This window comes from Mastomys coucha, unplaced genomic scaffold (genome assembly GCF_008632895.1).
Source record: "Mastomys coucha isolate ucsf_1 unplaced genomic scaffold, UCSF_Mcou_1 pScaffold5, whole genome shotgun sequence".
NCBI classification, from domain to species: domain Eukaryota; kingdom Metazoa; phylum Chordata; class Mammalia; order Rodentia; family Muridae; genus Mastomys; species Mastomys coucha.
In genome coordinates, this window is record NW_022196911.1 from 46,638,410 (window position 1) to 46,653,717 (window position 15,308).

The 15,308-nt window shown below is 51.4% G+C and overlaps 2 protein-coding genes across 8 annotated transcripts in view; both read left to right on the top strand.

Annotated features, from left to right (window-relative positions):
* Col23a1 (collagen type XXIII alpha 1 chain) overlaps nt 1-8,340 on the top strand; it is a 303,366-nt gene extending 295,026 nt beyond the window's left edge. For both annotated transcript variants that reach the window (XM_031351394.1, XM_031351395.1), the window contains exons 26-29: nt 1,175-1,228; nt 1,392-1,478; nt 3,903-3,941; nt 4,407-8,340. In XM_031351394.1, coding sequence (XP_031207254.1) covers nt 1,175-1,228; nt 1,392-1,478; nt 3,903-3,941; nt 4,407-4,409 — 183 coding nt within the window. In that variant the 3' untranslated portion in view covers nt 4,410-8,340. The remainder of the gene's footprint in view (nt 1-1,174; nt 1,229-1,391; nt 1,479-3,902; nt 3,942-4,406) is intronic.
* An 819-nt stretch (nt 8,341-9,159) lies between these two features.
* Phykpl (5-phosphohydroxy-L-lysine phospho-lyase) overlaps nt 9,160-15,308 on the top strand; it is a 19,628-nt gene continuing 13,479 nt past the window's right edge. For 3 of the 6 annotated variants that reach the window (XM_031351397.1, XM_031351401.1, XM_031351396.1), the window contains exon 1: nt 9,919-11,558. In XM_031351397.1, the coding sequence (XP_031207257.1) occupies nt 11,200-11,558 (359 nt within the window). In that variant the 5' untranslated portion in view covers nt 9,919-11,199. Of the gene's footprint in view, nt 11,559-15,308 lie in introns of all 6 variants that reach the window. The other 3 variants (XM_031351400.1, XM_031351399.1, XM_031351398.1) reach the window with 3 other exon arrangements.

Below are 15,308 nucleotides of genomic sequence, written 5' to 3' on the forward strand. Positions count from 1 at the left end.
TATAGCCCTGGCTGTCCTGGAACTCACTCTGTAGCCCAGGCTGGCCTCAAACTCAGAAATCCACCTGCTTCTGACAGTCCCAAGTGCTGGGATTAAAGGCGTGCGCCACCACCACCTGGCAGAACAAATCTCTTTAGTCCCACCATTCTTCCCCTGTGACCAGGCTCAACCCCCTGCCGCCTAGCCTAGTCATTGAGGTTAGTGAGAAGGAGGAGTCTTGAGAGGTCATAGGCAGGAAAGGAGACTGGGACTGATGCAGGGCTGCTAGTCCTCTAGGGTGGGCCCCAGACTGTAAGAAGAAAGTGCTGATGCCATAGTGAGCAAACATGGGCAGAAGAGAGGGGCCAACCAGGTTCCTGACTGAGAGGATCACCTTCTACTGATGTGACAGAGCTGGAAAGTAACCCCACTGAACCCCATTCAGGTTCTGGACCCAGGGAAGCTAATGGGAAAAAGCTCTATGTGGCTGTGGAGTGGCTTCATCTGCTTCCTAGAAGGCCTGGGGCTCAGTGTGGCATCGAAAGGCCCTGCCATTTTCTCTGTCTAGCAAGCCCCAGCCCATTTCCACCCAGCAGGATGGTGACCTTGCTCAAAAGCTTCCTGTGGTACCCATCCCTTGTCGGAACAGCCTAGTGCCCGGCCACATCTGACTCATACCTCTGCGTCAGAGCAAGATGCTCACCCACACTCCATAGCCTGCCCCAGGAGACATAAGGGAGGAGACACACCAAACCCTTGTCCGTCCCAGCATCCAGCCTGCAGCCTGGACCCTACTGGATGCCTGGACATTAGATTAAGAGATGAATATAGAGGAAACTGAGCCAAGGACAAAGAGCACAGAGACCTTCTCTCAGTCCACTGAGGATGGCCTCATGACTTCTGTGGGTATCCTCTGTCCCAGACAAGTCTGGGCCAGGACCAGCTGTGTCTGGCCATGGCAGGAGGAAAAAAGTCCCTCTCCAGGAGAAAAACCAGCCTCCCTCAGGGTTTCTAGCCAGGAGCAGAGCTGGGGGGCCCACATGGTACCCAGCAGGCACATACGCTAACAACCACAGCTTGGGAGTTTGTGCCAGTTATGTGTGGATGAAGGAGTGTGATGGGTGAGGCATCAGGTAGGTCACAGAGAAGTGGACTCAGCTCTCACTTCAGGCTTAACCTCTCATCCATCTGTCAGGGTTTCCCTGGACCCAGGGGAGAGAAGGGTGACCGAAGTGAACGTGGAGAAAAGGTGAGGGGGAAGGGAGATGGGGCAAGCAGGTGGGGAGGTGGAGGCTGGGCCTAAAGCTGCAGGTTCTGGTTACTGCTGGACCCTGAGGTATCTCACTGAGAGGTGGTGGAGGGGGGCCCAAGCCCAGCAACCACAACCACCCTACCATCTCCTTCTTACACAGGGGGAGCGAGGAGTTCCTGGCCGAAAAGGAGTGAAGGGCCAGAAGGGGGAGCCAGGCCCACCGGGCCTTGACCAGCCATGCCCCGTGGTAGGTGTCTCAGCAGGATGGAGTTCTGAGCAGCTGTGGGTGCCATAGCCAGCATCAGAGCTTCTTATGCTATGGTCCTGATATTCCCATCAGCGTGGCTGAGAGATGCAGCCCTCCGGTGGTGATGGAGGCCTGGCCAGTAAGCGTTTACCTCCCTCTGGGTCACTACTGTCTTCTCCCTACTCAGCCTCAAAGCAGAGATGGGCCAACCTTGGGTAGGGATGGAGAGGATCCAAGACCAAGAACAGAACTGGTTTTTCCCAGCATCGTCAGTAATTTGAGGGTGCTCTGGGAGGGGGCTAGGGGCTGGGAAGGGAAGCCTAGCAGATTAACAGATTTGATGGGGGCAAAGTCAGTGAGTGTCGGACCCCCCTCCCCTACCTTGACCATGGCTGCCTAAGATCTCACTGGGGTCTGGCTTCCTCTGGACTGTGAGATGGGACTTCCTCAGTCACTGGGAAAGTCAGGCCACCCTGCCCGCCCTAGGTCTCTCATTCTCCTTCCGTATCTTTTTCCCTCCAGTATCCTCTCTTCCCCTGACAGCCTAGCCTCTTCCCCAGTCCCCTCAGGAAACATGCAGCTCCTTCCTTTTCCACTCCCCACTTACCTGTCTCACTTCCTGACGGCAGTAGCTCTTGCAAACCCACCAAGCCTGGTAGTGAAACTCCTATAGTTCAGTTGCTGGAAGTTTTTTTCTAGAAAGCTGAAGGGTTTACATATCAGTGCCTATAAGTGGTGTTCAGAAAGGACAGGCAAATGAAAGAGCTAGGTCTCCACACTAAACCATCCAGATGTTCACTCCCAGGCAGGGCTTTGAGAAGCAGGCAGTCTGACCCAGTCAGGGACCTCTACTCAGTCTCCTGGCCTCCAGTGATTCCTTCAACCCTCTGTACCTTCCTCTCTTCCCTCCAGGTGGGTCTGGGATATTATTAATGTGAGGGGGAAAAAAAAAGCTTGTAATCCCAGCACTCAGGAGCTTGAGACAGGAGGACAGAAACTTTGAGGCCTCTGCTGCATAGAGACTCTGTCTCGAGCACAGGCAGCCAGGACTAAGGAGAGGCTCAAGCAGTAAAGCACTTGCCTTGCATATATGAAAACCTGAGTTCATATTCCTAGAACCCACGTGGAAAGTTAGGCATGGAGGTGTGTGCTGGGGTGGTAGAGACAGTCAAATCTCTGGAGCCCGATGGCCAGCTAGCCTTGCCTACATGCCAAAGTTCCAGGCCAACTGACACCTAGTCTCAAACAAAAGCTAGAAGGTGCCTGAGGGCCTGATCTCCACACTCATGTACACACGCGTGTGTGCGCGAGCGCGCGCACACACACACATACACACACACACATACACACACACACACACACACACACACACACACACAGAGGAGGGGGGAGCGAGCTGAGCTGAGAGGGTGAAGAAGTCCAGTCCTGCTTCCACAGAGCCTGGACCCAGACTTTCTCCAAGTGAGTAAGCCTTTGTCTTTAATACAGGAACGTCCTCGGTGTGGAGGCAAGCAAGGGGCACCAGGCTCCCCGGGCCTTGTGAAGGGCCTCAGGCCCTGCCCTGTGGTACGCAGTCTGGCTGCTGTGTGCTGTGTGTGCAATGCTGGACCTTTTGGGTTGCTTTGGGCTGCTGGTTCTGCCCCCTCTCTTCCTCATTTCTGCCTTCTGGTGCACTCTAACCCTCTTCTCCTCTCCCCATCTTCTGGTCCCCAAACCGTGCCCCAGCATGTACTTGGAAGGGGCTCAGGGGGCGTGTCCCATGCATTTTCCCTTTATCTGTGCTTTGGAACACAGTGGAGTGTTTATGCCTCAGGTTCCCCCAGGGACTTTACATTTTGTTTGTTCACCTCCAGCACTCCAACCCTCCAGGCCTCCTGAGGAAATCCACGCCTGTTTATGTCCAATGGTTGGGTGGACATTGTTGGGGTCTCCAGACAACCTCACCTCTAATGTCCAAAGGTCACCCCATGACACTGTCTTCCTCCCAGATCTGATCAAAGTGGTTGGGAAAGACTGGAGAGATGCCACTCTCTCAGAGGCCTTCCTGCCTAAAGTCTGAAAATGCTCAGGGTCTCCTGGATGTCACTCTTGGGAGGCAGGAAGCCTTGCGACCCCTTCACAGGACCAGGCCCTCTTCTGGCTGACAAGAGCCTGGCACAGTGCCCATTATGTCAGAGTGTCCTCTTTCTGCCCATTATTCAAGTGTCCCCACAGCGCAGCATAAGAGAACAGAACAATGAGGGGACAGTATGTCCTCAGATGACAAGGAGACACCCAGCCCTGCCTCAGTGCAGTCCAGTGGCTTTAAGTAACAACTACTTGGCTACATCTCCCCAAAGTCCCAGGAAGGGGTGGGGAGGTGGGGGAGGTATGGAGAGACCATCAGCCTCCCACTCCTGTCATTTAAACCTTCTTCTTTTCCAGGGCCCCGACGGGTTGCCTGTGCCTGGTTGCTGGCATAAGGTACTGTGCAGGAAAGGTTCTCAAGGGTAGGCCTGGAGGAGCTGGGATGAGAGAGTTAGAGAGACAGAGAGAACCCATGGGGGACCAGGCGCCATCATGAAGAGGTTTGAGTCTCTACACCACTGTCTCACACAGTGACTGAATAGTCATGTTTCCCAAAGATGTGTGTGACTTTGTGGTCACATGGCCAAGGCTTGGATCTCGGTCCTGGCTGATGTGTGTTATCTGCCTTGCTGGTCATCTGGATCTTGGTTGGCATTTGGCCCTACCAGTTCAAAACCATCAGGGAGTTTCCTGGGACTTATTTTCCTGTCCCACACTGAAAGGGGGCTAGAAAGAAAAGGGGGCTAGAAAGAAAAGGGGGCTGTGCTTGTTCCTGAACACATCAGAGGGTAGATGCACCTAGTGGGGACCACAGGATCTTCCCGTCTCCTCACCACCTTCCATCTCTCCCTCCTTTTCCAGTGACCCTCAGACCTAGCTCCTGACCTGTACAGATCCGTTTGGATGTTTTTAACTCATGTAAAAACAAAACAGTAATATATTGAACTTTTTTTATGGGATGTGCCAACTGTGGCCGTGTAACATTTGCAAGTGTGCCAACCAGCCCCTGGACAATCTGCACAGGAAGCCGGCAGGAACGCAGACAGGCCGCTCCGGGGAAGCTTGTGTTTGAAGGCCCCTCAGCAGGGCCTCGCTTTCCCAGGGAAGACGACGAGGGTGAAAACGCCTGGCTCGGGTGAGGCTGGACAGACTCCAGGTTGGGCTTACAATCACCTGATTATCAGAGACTTGCAACAACTGTTCCCTGAAACCCCACTGCCCCAGCTTCTCACTCTCCAACAGCACCCCCTTGGACAACTGCTGGACCCTCTTGCCTCTGGACTGTGCCGTAGGCAGCTGCACTTGGACCCTATGTTCAACGGGGCAGGCAAAGATTCCTAGTGTCCAGCACTTGGGGAGAAGGCAATGGAAAGGACCCCAAGAAGGCCTTGCTCCACCCAAGTTCTTCAGTAGGCTTCCAGAAGCCACCCTGACACAGGAGCTTGTATCCTCAGGCCTTGGGAAATGGCAGGGTTCTGTGGATACCTCGGTGTGCAGCCAGCTGCAGGCAGCCCCGGGAACCCTGACTGTAGGGTGAAGAGACTCAGACCCACTAGTTACTCCCAGTCTCCTTACTGCCTCACCCAGAGCAGGAACAGGAAGGGGCTTTGTCAGTCCCAGGGAGACAGGCCTCCTGTTCAGAACTTGTGTCTCAGGTCTCCCACCTAGACCTCTGGCCAGCCTGACAGAAACAGGCCTCCTAGTAAATGGTACAGACACCATGAACCTGAAGGCTGGTCCCCCCGACCCCACCCAGGCAAGCCTGAGCAAAACATCTGTGACTGAAACCCCTGCCCTCTGTGGAAGGACTTGAACACCTCTAACGAAGGTTCCTAGCTCCTGCTCTATCCACGGCTTCTCATCTCTCCTTGTGTACCATGAGTAATAAACCACAAATGTGTGTCTGGTGTGCCTGTCACTTGCAGACTTCCCTGGTCACCTCTGGCTGAGTTTCATTCCAATGGTTCTTTACTGGAGAGGCAAAGGGGCTCTCCCTGGGGGTCGGAGCCTTCCTCCAAACCAGAGGATATATTCCGGGTAGGAGATAGGAGGAGACAGGCTCAAGACCTGGACTCACACATGCCAGCAGAATTCTGAGACCGGTCACATCCTGTTACTGAGCCTCTGTATTCCCTTCTGTTGTGCTCAGCAAAGACACCCCAATTTTGTTGCCTCCAAATGTCCATTCTCTCGGTTCTAAGGATTCAGGGATTTGTCTGAATAGGTCTCACGTGGATTCTCCCTCATCTGTCAGCTAGGATCCAATGATCATGACACCTACCTACCTGTGACTTTTCTGCATGGCCTGGGCTGCCTTACAGCCTGGCAGCAGGATTCCTAGAAAGCTATGTCACCTCATATGACCAAGCCTTCAAAGTCACATACTGCCACTTCCTACCAGAGCCAGAGATTCAGCCCAGTTGAAGATAAACCCACCTCTCAATGGGGAAAGTGTCATTGTCGTGTTTAAATGAGAAAATATGGGAAATTAGATTTTGCTGTAGCCCTCAAAAATAAAATAAAATAAAAATGGCTCTCTTGTAGCTCAGGCTAGCATTGAACTCACTATGTAGCTCAGGATGACCTTAGAGTTCTGGCCCTACAGTCTCTACTCTCAAGTGCTGGAATTATAGTTGTACACCACCGTGTCTGACTTATACAGTGCTGGGATTCGAACCTAAGGCTTTATGCCTGTTAGGCAAGGACTTAACCAAAAAAGCCACAATCTTAGCCCTTGTTACAGCATCTTAAATAATGCCACCCAATCTGTAGCATTGAGACAGTAATGCTTAACATTCCGGTGTGGTTCAGTAAGATTCAGCTTTGTGGAATATACACAGAGAGCCTAGGGCAGGTCAGACGCCCCAAAGTGCCTGTGGTCGGCAGTCCTCGCTCTATCTGCTCCAAGACCAAGCAGTAACCACAGTCCTGCAGAGTGGGCCCATGCCTCCCTTTCCCTGTCCTTACAGCAACCTGAAGAAAGATGCCCAACAAACGTGCCCATTTTCATAGATGACAAAACCAAGCTCTTTCTCTGTGTGTAGAAAAAAAAAAAAAAAAAAACAGGAGTGGCAATAACAGTGTCTCTGTCCCCCTTCCTCCAAGGGCAGAGATCCAAGGAGGGCCACACTCCCCAAACCGGACACATGCATTCTTTGCTAAGCAAAGGCCCAGCCACACACAGGTGACGTCAAGTCCCTACCTCTGTCCCCCTGAGGAGTTGGCAATAAACAGCAGACCATGTTCTCTAGTAAACTGGGTCAATTAGGAAACCAAGAAGAAAAGAAAGAAGAAGGAGGAAGAAGAGGAGGAGGAGGAGGAGGACGACGAGGACGAGGAGGAGGACGAGGACTAGGACGAGGACGAGGACGAATATAGTGGGCCAAGATGACCAAGTGGCTCATTGATTGGTGTCAGTGCCTGCTTTGGAGCACAGCATAGCCTCCCAAGCCCACCACATCCCACAGTCAGCACTCCTCCTTCATTCTAAGAACAACACCATTTGATCCCCTTGTCAGTCCTGTGAAGAAAGGGGCTGCGGGGGGAGGTATCACCGTGTCCATTAAAGGAAATCTGAGGCTTGCAGTGGGTAGTCATCTGCTCAGGGATACACAGCCAGGATAGAATGACAGGCTTGGGATTGAACCCGTGCTCTTGGAGGTCCCCTAATTTTTCTTCAGAATTGTTTAGCAACGCATGGAATCTGCGAGGCAGACCCCTGACAATGGGTGGACAGCAAGTAGAGCTTTCTAGAGGATGAAGCCACAAAGTTCTCCCTTTCACCTCTCAGGCTGGCTGCCCTGGGCCATTCTTGGCCTGTTACTGCCCCCGTGTGGACTCATACCTTGTATCCTTCCTTGCAAATGGACATGCACGCCTGAAGTGAAGACAGAGAGAATGTTCAAGGTCCCAAGTGAGACGCTGGGAAGTGACCTGCCTCACCAAGGATCCTCAAGGACTGAGAGGCCTTGGTTCTCCCTACCACGAAGGTCTCCGTTGAGTCAAATAACTCTGGAAGGGAGGAGTCTGTTTATTGAGTCCTTGACTATCCTGTGTTCCATAGCCGCTAAAGAAACCAACAAGATGACTGTCCCTGTGGACAGATGGCTCCGAGGCTTGAGAGAAGCGACCTTACTAGATTTCCTGTCCTTAAAGTAAGCTTTGAGTTGTCACAGGATTGGGGGACACTCCTGGCACTCAGTGAACAGTCAAGGTTAGCACACACCTTAAATCCAGGACACCGGACATGCCCAGTGGTGAAGCTGCTCTCTGTGATGCCAGCTGAGAAACCCCTGCTCTCCACTCAAGGGTTGGGCACGGGGAGTGCTTGCTTGCTGGTTGTGAAAGGGTCTCGATACATAACCTAGGCTGGGCCCAAAGTTGCCGTTTTTTGCCTCAGCTTCCCAAGTGCTGGGATTACAGGCTTGCACCACCATGCCCCCCACTGTATCCAAGTCTTGTTCAGTCCCTTCCTCCTCTCAGCCTCTGCCCTCTCGGCCTCTGCCCTCTCGGCCTCCAGTGTTGCCTTGAAGAACAGATGTCAGAAAATGGAGAGAGGATGGGGCCAAGGGCAAGAAGGACAGGCCATTTCTGAATAGGAAGATGGGCTCCTTGGTAGGTTTATGGTTAAAAACATGAAACTCGGATCAGTTTGGGAAGATGGAAGGGCTCTATGGCTGGGTGTTGGTGACAGGATGCAACACTGAGAATGTACTAATGCAGCTGAATTGTACCCTTCAAAATGGCTCGTTTTTTATGTATATTTTACCACAATAAAAACAAACAAAACCCGCAAGAATATAAGTGCTGTTCTTTAATAAGTGCTGTAAGCATTTTGCAGTTTTCTAGGAAAGAGAAGAAATAAGCTACTGGAGAATGGGGGTGCAGGCTGGCATGTGGACAAGAATGCCCCAACCTGCTGAGGGGCATTCTCAAGCCTTTGTTCCAGGGTTCATCAAGGCAGTCAGCCCCAGCGCTCAACCCCTGAGGGAGTATCTCTGCTCTCCCACCTCTGGGACCACAGAGGTCTCTTGTCATTCAGTGTGCTAGAAGTCCAGGAGACCTTGTTTTAGTCCAGCCTCTGCAGCGGGCCTATTGTGTGCTCCTTCTTTTCTGGGCCTGTCTCCTGCACAGTACATAAGGTAGGACTCACAAGTTTTCCAACCCTCTTCCTATTTGCCCACTGCAAAATTCTCTTCCTGTAGCGACATGTCAAGTTTACCCTGTCTGATCCTAGCGAGAATCTCTAGAGATCTCCGTGGTCTGCCCCAGCAGTAGCACCCAACTCTTCAGCGCCATGCTGAGAAGGCCTTTGTCCTTCCAGGGTGCCAGTAATTTGCCCTCACAGGGCGTCACGTTTTAAGCGCAGAGAAGGCAACCTGCTCGGGCGTGACTAGCCGCAGTTTAGAGTCCCGCTTCACCCGGGGTAGGGACACATTCCTGGGAGGGAAACCTCGGGGGTGGGAGAGAAGAAGGGCAAGGTACGACCCAGGTTCAGCGCGGAGTATCCGCCCGTGATGACAAATGGTCGTGCTTGCAGGTTGCTTGAACAGCAGGGAAAGAAGCTCCTGGGGGCGGGACCAGCACTGGAGCCCCACCCAGAGCTGACGTAAGAGCGGAGGCGGAGCCAAACGCGCAGCGTCTGAATACTGGCTGACCGCTCGGCGCCATGGCCGCGGACACGCGCGCCAAGGCCGTCACTCTGGACCTGAGAAGTCGACTGCTCAGGTACCGGGTGTGGGCTCCGAAGGCGCGTATGGCGCCCGCCCCGAGTCCCTGACTTCCTCGCCTCTCTCAGCCCACTAGAAGCGACCGTGAACCACCCCGCAACTCCGGGGCGTCCCCTGCCTCGTGGAGCGAGCTTTGCCCCTGGCAGCGTCCTGCATAAGAAGCTGGGCCTGGCCTGGGGTGGGCAGTCATGTCACAAGCAGCGGGAGAGGAAGTCTGCTCTTGGCGTGTGAGGGGTACCCTCGGTGCCACGTGGAAAGACGCTTATGGCTGGAGCTTAGGAGCTACTGCCAGGGACGGCAGGGGCCACTGGGATGGCAAGGAATATTGAGGGCTGAGATGCAGCTCCTAACAAGGGGCTTTTCTTCGGGAAGCCATTCCGAAGCCTTTTTCTCCAGGCCTGGGGGGAGCTGATGTGTGTGCAAGCAAAACTGAGAGGGCCACCAAGGCTTAAATAGTTTTGTCTCAGCAACTTTCTGCTCGGTCCTATTCTCAGGAATGGGGAGGCAGGGAAGTCAAACTGTGCCCTGCAATCTTTTGTCCATTCCGGAATCAGGAAGAAGTGAAGGGGGTTGTAATGAGTGGGATTCACCCTTCAGTGTTCAGACAGGGCTGTCGACTCTTTGCCTGTCCCCACAGCTCTTCCTGCAGACTCTTTTTTCCTGAGGATCCTGTTAAGATTATCCGAGGCCAAGGGCAGTACCTGTACGATGAGCAGGGGCGAGAGTACCTGGACTGTATCAACAACGTGGCTCACGGTCAGTATGATACCTCCTGACCCTTGGTGAGACAGTAGATCTGACTGACAGCCTGGGTTGAACAGAACTGAATCAGATGCTCATGAGGGGACGCCAGTCTTTGTGAAATAGCCTGAAAAGACTCCACACCGTAGCTGTGCTAAACCAGGCAGGCATGAGAGGTTCACATGCCAGGATCCAAGTTGCACGTGGAACTCACAGCAAGCTAGGGATACAGTCCGCCCATCCATGACCACAGATGTAGTGAGGTCATCTTGGCCTTGTGCAGGGGGATGACAACAGGCCTTCACCCATACTGACTACTATAGGGGCCACAGGAAACTATGAATTCAGCCAACTGGGGCTACCAAGCTAGTGGAGGACAAGGAGGCTTTACGTTAGAAGGAGCATTGCAGGCAGGTAAAGGTTAAAACCCAAGACTCTCCCAGCACTCAGGGCACAGAGGCAGGGGGATCTCTTGAGTTAACAGCCAGCCTGGTCTACATTGCAAGTTTCAGGGACAACTAAGGCCTCATAGAGAGACCCTGTCTCACAGAAGAAATTAATCCTGAGCCTTTTTGGTAGAGACTCACCACCCGGTGTTCTAGGTAACTGTGTTAATTATTGCTAACTTGTTTTGACCATCTTGGCACATGGTGAGCTAAGTATGCTATTCCCATGGCTGACCCTCTGACAGTTCCCCTCCAGCTGAGTCTCAAAATATGCCTCTAAAAACGTTTGTTTTCTAGATAGCGTTTCTACAGGACCCTCTTTTCCTTCTGGATTCTCAAGACCTTCCACTCCAGAATCAGCATCTCTGTGCTTCCCCACCCCATCACTAACTCCCCTCTTTCCACCTTGCCTTGCCTTCATTAACTTCATCTCCCCTGGATGGGTTTGCAGATGGAGCTGAGGGGGCATCTGGTGGGGCTGGCTGGGTGAAGTTGGCCATATGGAGATGCCCCTCTTGCAGTTGGGCACTGCCACCCTACCGTGGTCCAAGCTGCACATGAACAGAACCTGGTGCTCAACACCAACAGCCGATTTCTGCATGACAACATCGTGGACTACGCCCAGAGGCTGTCAGAGACCCTGCCGGAGAAGCTTTCTGTGTTTTATTTCCTGAATTCTGGGTAAGTGAACAGCAGACAACACGCTGCTGAGAACAAGTGCAAAGAAGAGACTCATCCATGTGGGTGCAGTGTAGAGAAGCATCCTGGGAGGGAGGAGCCAACTTCATGGCAAGGCTCCTGAGCTTCTGGGTTACAGACCCGGAGCTTTTCCAGTTGGCTCCCACTTCTTCCTTTGTAGAGGACACCATCACCTCCCTTCTAGGCACCTTGGGACTTGGTGAAGTAATGGGTTTATTTATTCTTGTGGATTCAGCCCTCAGGTGGCTCAGCAAGCTTACAGGACATCAAGTGATTCTTCAGAGAAATGTAAAATTACAGAGGACATGCCGGGCGGTGGTGGCGCACACCTTTAATCCCAGCACTTGGGAAGCAGAGGCAGGTGGATTTCTGAGTTCGAGGCCAGCCTGGTCTACAGAGTGAGTTCCAGGACAGCTAAACCCTGTCTCAAAAAACCAAAAAAAAAAAAAAAAAATTACAGAGGACATCAAGTGGTTCTTCAGAGAAATGTAAAATTATGGAAGTGTCCTTTTCTGAAGCAAGAACTAAGTAATGAGGCTTAGAAGCAGCAGGGGACCTGACTTGACTGTGCCTCTGTGTCGATGCTAAGAGCTCCTGAGGAGGTAGCTAGGGAGATGGGAAGAAGGAAGGATGCTGTCACTCTGGGGAAAGGATTTTTGTCTAGGTTGGTCACCACCAGGCACAGCCTGGGCTAAGGCCTTATGGCATGAAGGGGCAAGGAATGTTGGTGAACCAAACAAGAAAGAGGAAAGAGTGAGCAGACCCTGGGAGAGGATCCAGGGCTGTAGTCAAATAGGAGGAGCGGTTTTTAACTTCAGACCACTAGAGGCCAGGCAGTGGTGGCAGACACTTTTAATCTGAGCAGTGGCAGGTGGGTCTCTGTTGAGTTCAAAGCCAGCCTGGTCTACAGAGTGAGTTTCAGGACAGGCAGGGCTAAATAAACCCTGTCTCAGAAAACAAAAACAATGAAACACTAAAAAGCTACAGAGCACTGGGGGTGGGGATGGTTTTGTTTCTTCCTAGTGCTGATGAGTGTTTGATGTGTATCTTTACTAGGAGTGAGTGTTTGCCTGCACATATATCTATCCATCATGTACATGTCTTATGCTCTGGGAGCCCAGAAGGTGGTTTCAAGATGGTTCCAGATATCTTCGAACTGCAGTTATAGACAGTTGTGGTCTGATGTATGGGGCTGAAAATAGATCCTGTAGAAGAGCAGCCAGTGCTCTTAACAGCTGAGCCATCTTTCCAGCCCCCCACCCCTGACCCCCATGAAAGGCTTTAATCAGGAAGGTGATGCTACAGATGGGAGCCCAAGGGTTGGGCAGGTGCATGGGGAGTGGCAGTGATGACAGAATTGGGAGGGTGGTCATCAGCTCTGAAAGAACATCCCAACAAGTAGCATTTGGGTTACAGTAACAATCTCAGGTATCACCGCCACTTAGCCTTCAGTCTCCTGAAGAACTTCAAAGGAAGCAAACCATCTTGGTAGGAGCCCTTACCTATGTGCAAAGGCTTTGTCATCCCTAGTACCACAGTATTAAAAAGGGAAGGAGGGGAGGAAAAGGAAAGCAGGCTAGGAGACAAAAGAGCCTAGGCTGGAACCTCTTGTAAAGAACGGGGCATTGGGCACAAGAAAGACAGGTGCTCTGTGTGGGTTCCAGTGACTTTATGACGTCCTGTGGCCTCTCTGCTCCATTACTGTTTCTCATCAATGTGAAAGATGCTTTTTCCTCTTGCTTCCAGGCTCTGGTGTCTACCAGCTGCCAGGGCCACACCTCCTCTGCTCTGTGGGGCAGGTTCCACTCCTGTTTTCCCCTCTGTCACCTCATCTGTCTGCTTAGAATAAATGTCATCCATGTGCTGATAACTCAAAAATCTGTATCCCAAACCCAGATGGCTCCACAGTTAAGAACAGTGGCTGCTTTTCCAGAGGACCCAGGTTTGATTCCAAGAACCTACATGGCCACTCACAACTCTCTATCCGTAACTACAGTTAGTTCCAAAGAATCCAACGGGCACCTTCAGGGACACCAGGCACATACACAGGCAAAATACCCATACAGATAAAATACATTTTTTAAAATAATTTTTTTATTGTATGTGCACTGTAGCTATCTTCAGACACACCAGGAGAGGGCATCATATCTCAATAGGGATGGTTGTGAGCCACATGTGGTTGCTGGGATTTGAACTCAGGATCTTCGGAAGATCAGTCAGTGCTTTTAACAGCCATCTCTCCAGCCCCATAAAATACATTTTTTAATTGAAATAAAGAGGTGGGGAGGTTGCAAAGATGGCTCAGTGGTTAAGAACAACACTTGGTGTTCTTGCAGAAGACCCAAGTTCAGTTGCCAGCACACCCATTATCAGATGGCTCACAACCTCCTGTAACTACCTCAGCGCCCTCTTCTGGCTTCCTTTGGCACTGCACAAACAATATACCCACAAACGCATTCACTTAAAAATAAAATGTTTTTAAACCCCAGATACTGGATCTGATGCCCTCTTCTGGTATGTCTGAAGACAGCAGCAGTGTATTCACATACATAAAAATAAATAAATCTTTTCTGGGCAGTGGTGATGCACGCCTTTAATCCCAGCACTTGGGAGGCAGAGGCAGGCGGATTTCTGAGTTGGAGGCCAGCCTGGTCTACAGAGTGAGTTCCAGGACAGCCAGGGCTACAGAGAAACCTTGTCTCCAAAAACCAAAACAACAAACAAAGACCCAGATGCTTCCGGTGTGTTCCACTTAAGGTTCTAAGTAGAACTCTGACATCTAACAGTCATCTCCAACTTCACATATTCAAAAAACAACCAAGAATTGCTTTCTCCTGGACATGTTGGCACACACCTTTAATCCAAGCACTTTAGGAGGCAGAGGCAGGCAGATCTCTGAAAGTTCAAAGCCAGCCTTTTTTTTTTTTTTAATTTCTTTAATTTTATTTATTTTATGTGTACACTGTAGCTGTACAGATGGCCATGAGCCATCATGTGTGTGGCTGCTGGGAATTGGACTCAGGACCTCTGCGGGCCCTGCTCGCTCTGGCATAATTCACTGTAGCTGTCTTCAGACACACCAGAAGAGGGCATCCGATCTCATTACAGGTGGTTGTGAGCCACCATGTGGTTTCTGGGATCCGAACTCAGGACCTTCGGAAGAGCAGTCGGTGCTCTTACCCACTGAGCCATCTGGCCAGCCCCCAGCCTCTCTATATAGTGAATTCTAGACCAGGCAGGGAAACAGTGAAACCATATCTCAAAAACAAAACAAAACAAAAGCAATAAAATAAATTTTAAAATAAAGAACTGCCTTCTACCAATGCTCATGTGAGCTTCCAGTACTGGTTCTCTCTGGTACCCTATTCTCCTACACACACATTCACCATCCACATACACACTCTCCTACATAATCTGCCCCCAGGATCTCTTAGCTCATCCCCATGGCTCTTACCTAGGCAGCATCCAGGCTTCTTCACTCCCACCTCATTTCCTTTAGACATAGCCTCCTAAAATGAGGGCAGAGTCAGTCGCATACTTCTCTGCTTCATCCTTTTCTGGCTTTGCATGCTGCTGATAGGGAGATAATTGAGGCTGCTTCTCTCAGCCCCTGGAGCATGGCCCTGCTTTCTCACCACTTTTCTGCCCCAGCTTCCTTCTCTCGGCTACCCGAGCATACCAAACAGAACAGGACCTGTGTGGTCTGCTCCAGAGTCCTAAAATCTTCCTTGGGACTTAAGTCAAGTATTACCTCTTTGCAGATGTATCACTGGCCCCACTGTAATGACTGCTAGGGCAGCCATAATAAAAGGTTGCAGATTTGGGGCTTAAGGAATAGAAATGTATTTTCTCAGGCCAGGCATGGTGGGGTGTGCCTTTAATCCCAGCACTTCAAAGGCAGGGGCAAAAAAAAAAAAGAAAGAAATGGCTCAGAGATTCAGAGCACTGACTGCTCTTCCTGAGTTCCTGAGTTCAATTCCCAGCAACCACATGGTGGTTCACAGCCATCTGTAATGGGATCGATGCCGCCCACCTTTTTTTGTTTGTTTGTTTTTTGTTTTACAAGACAAGGTTTCTCTATGCAGCCCTGCCTGTCCTGGAACTCACTCTGTAGACCAGGCTGGCCTCGAACTCAGAAATCCACCTGC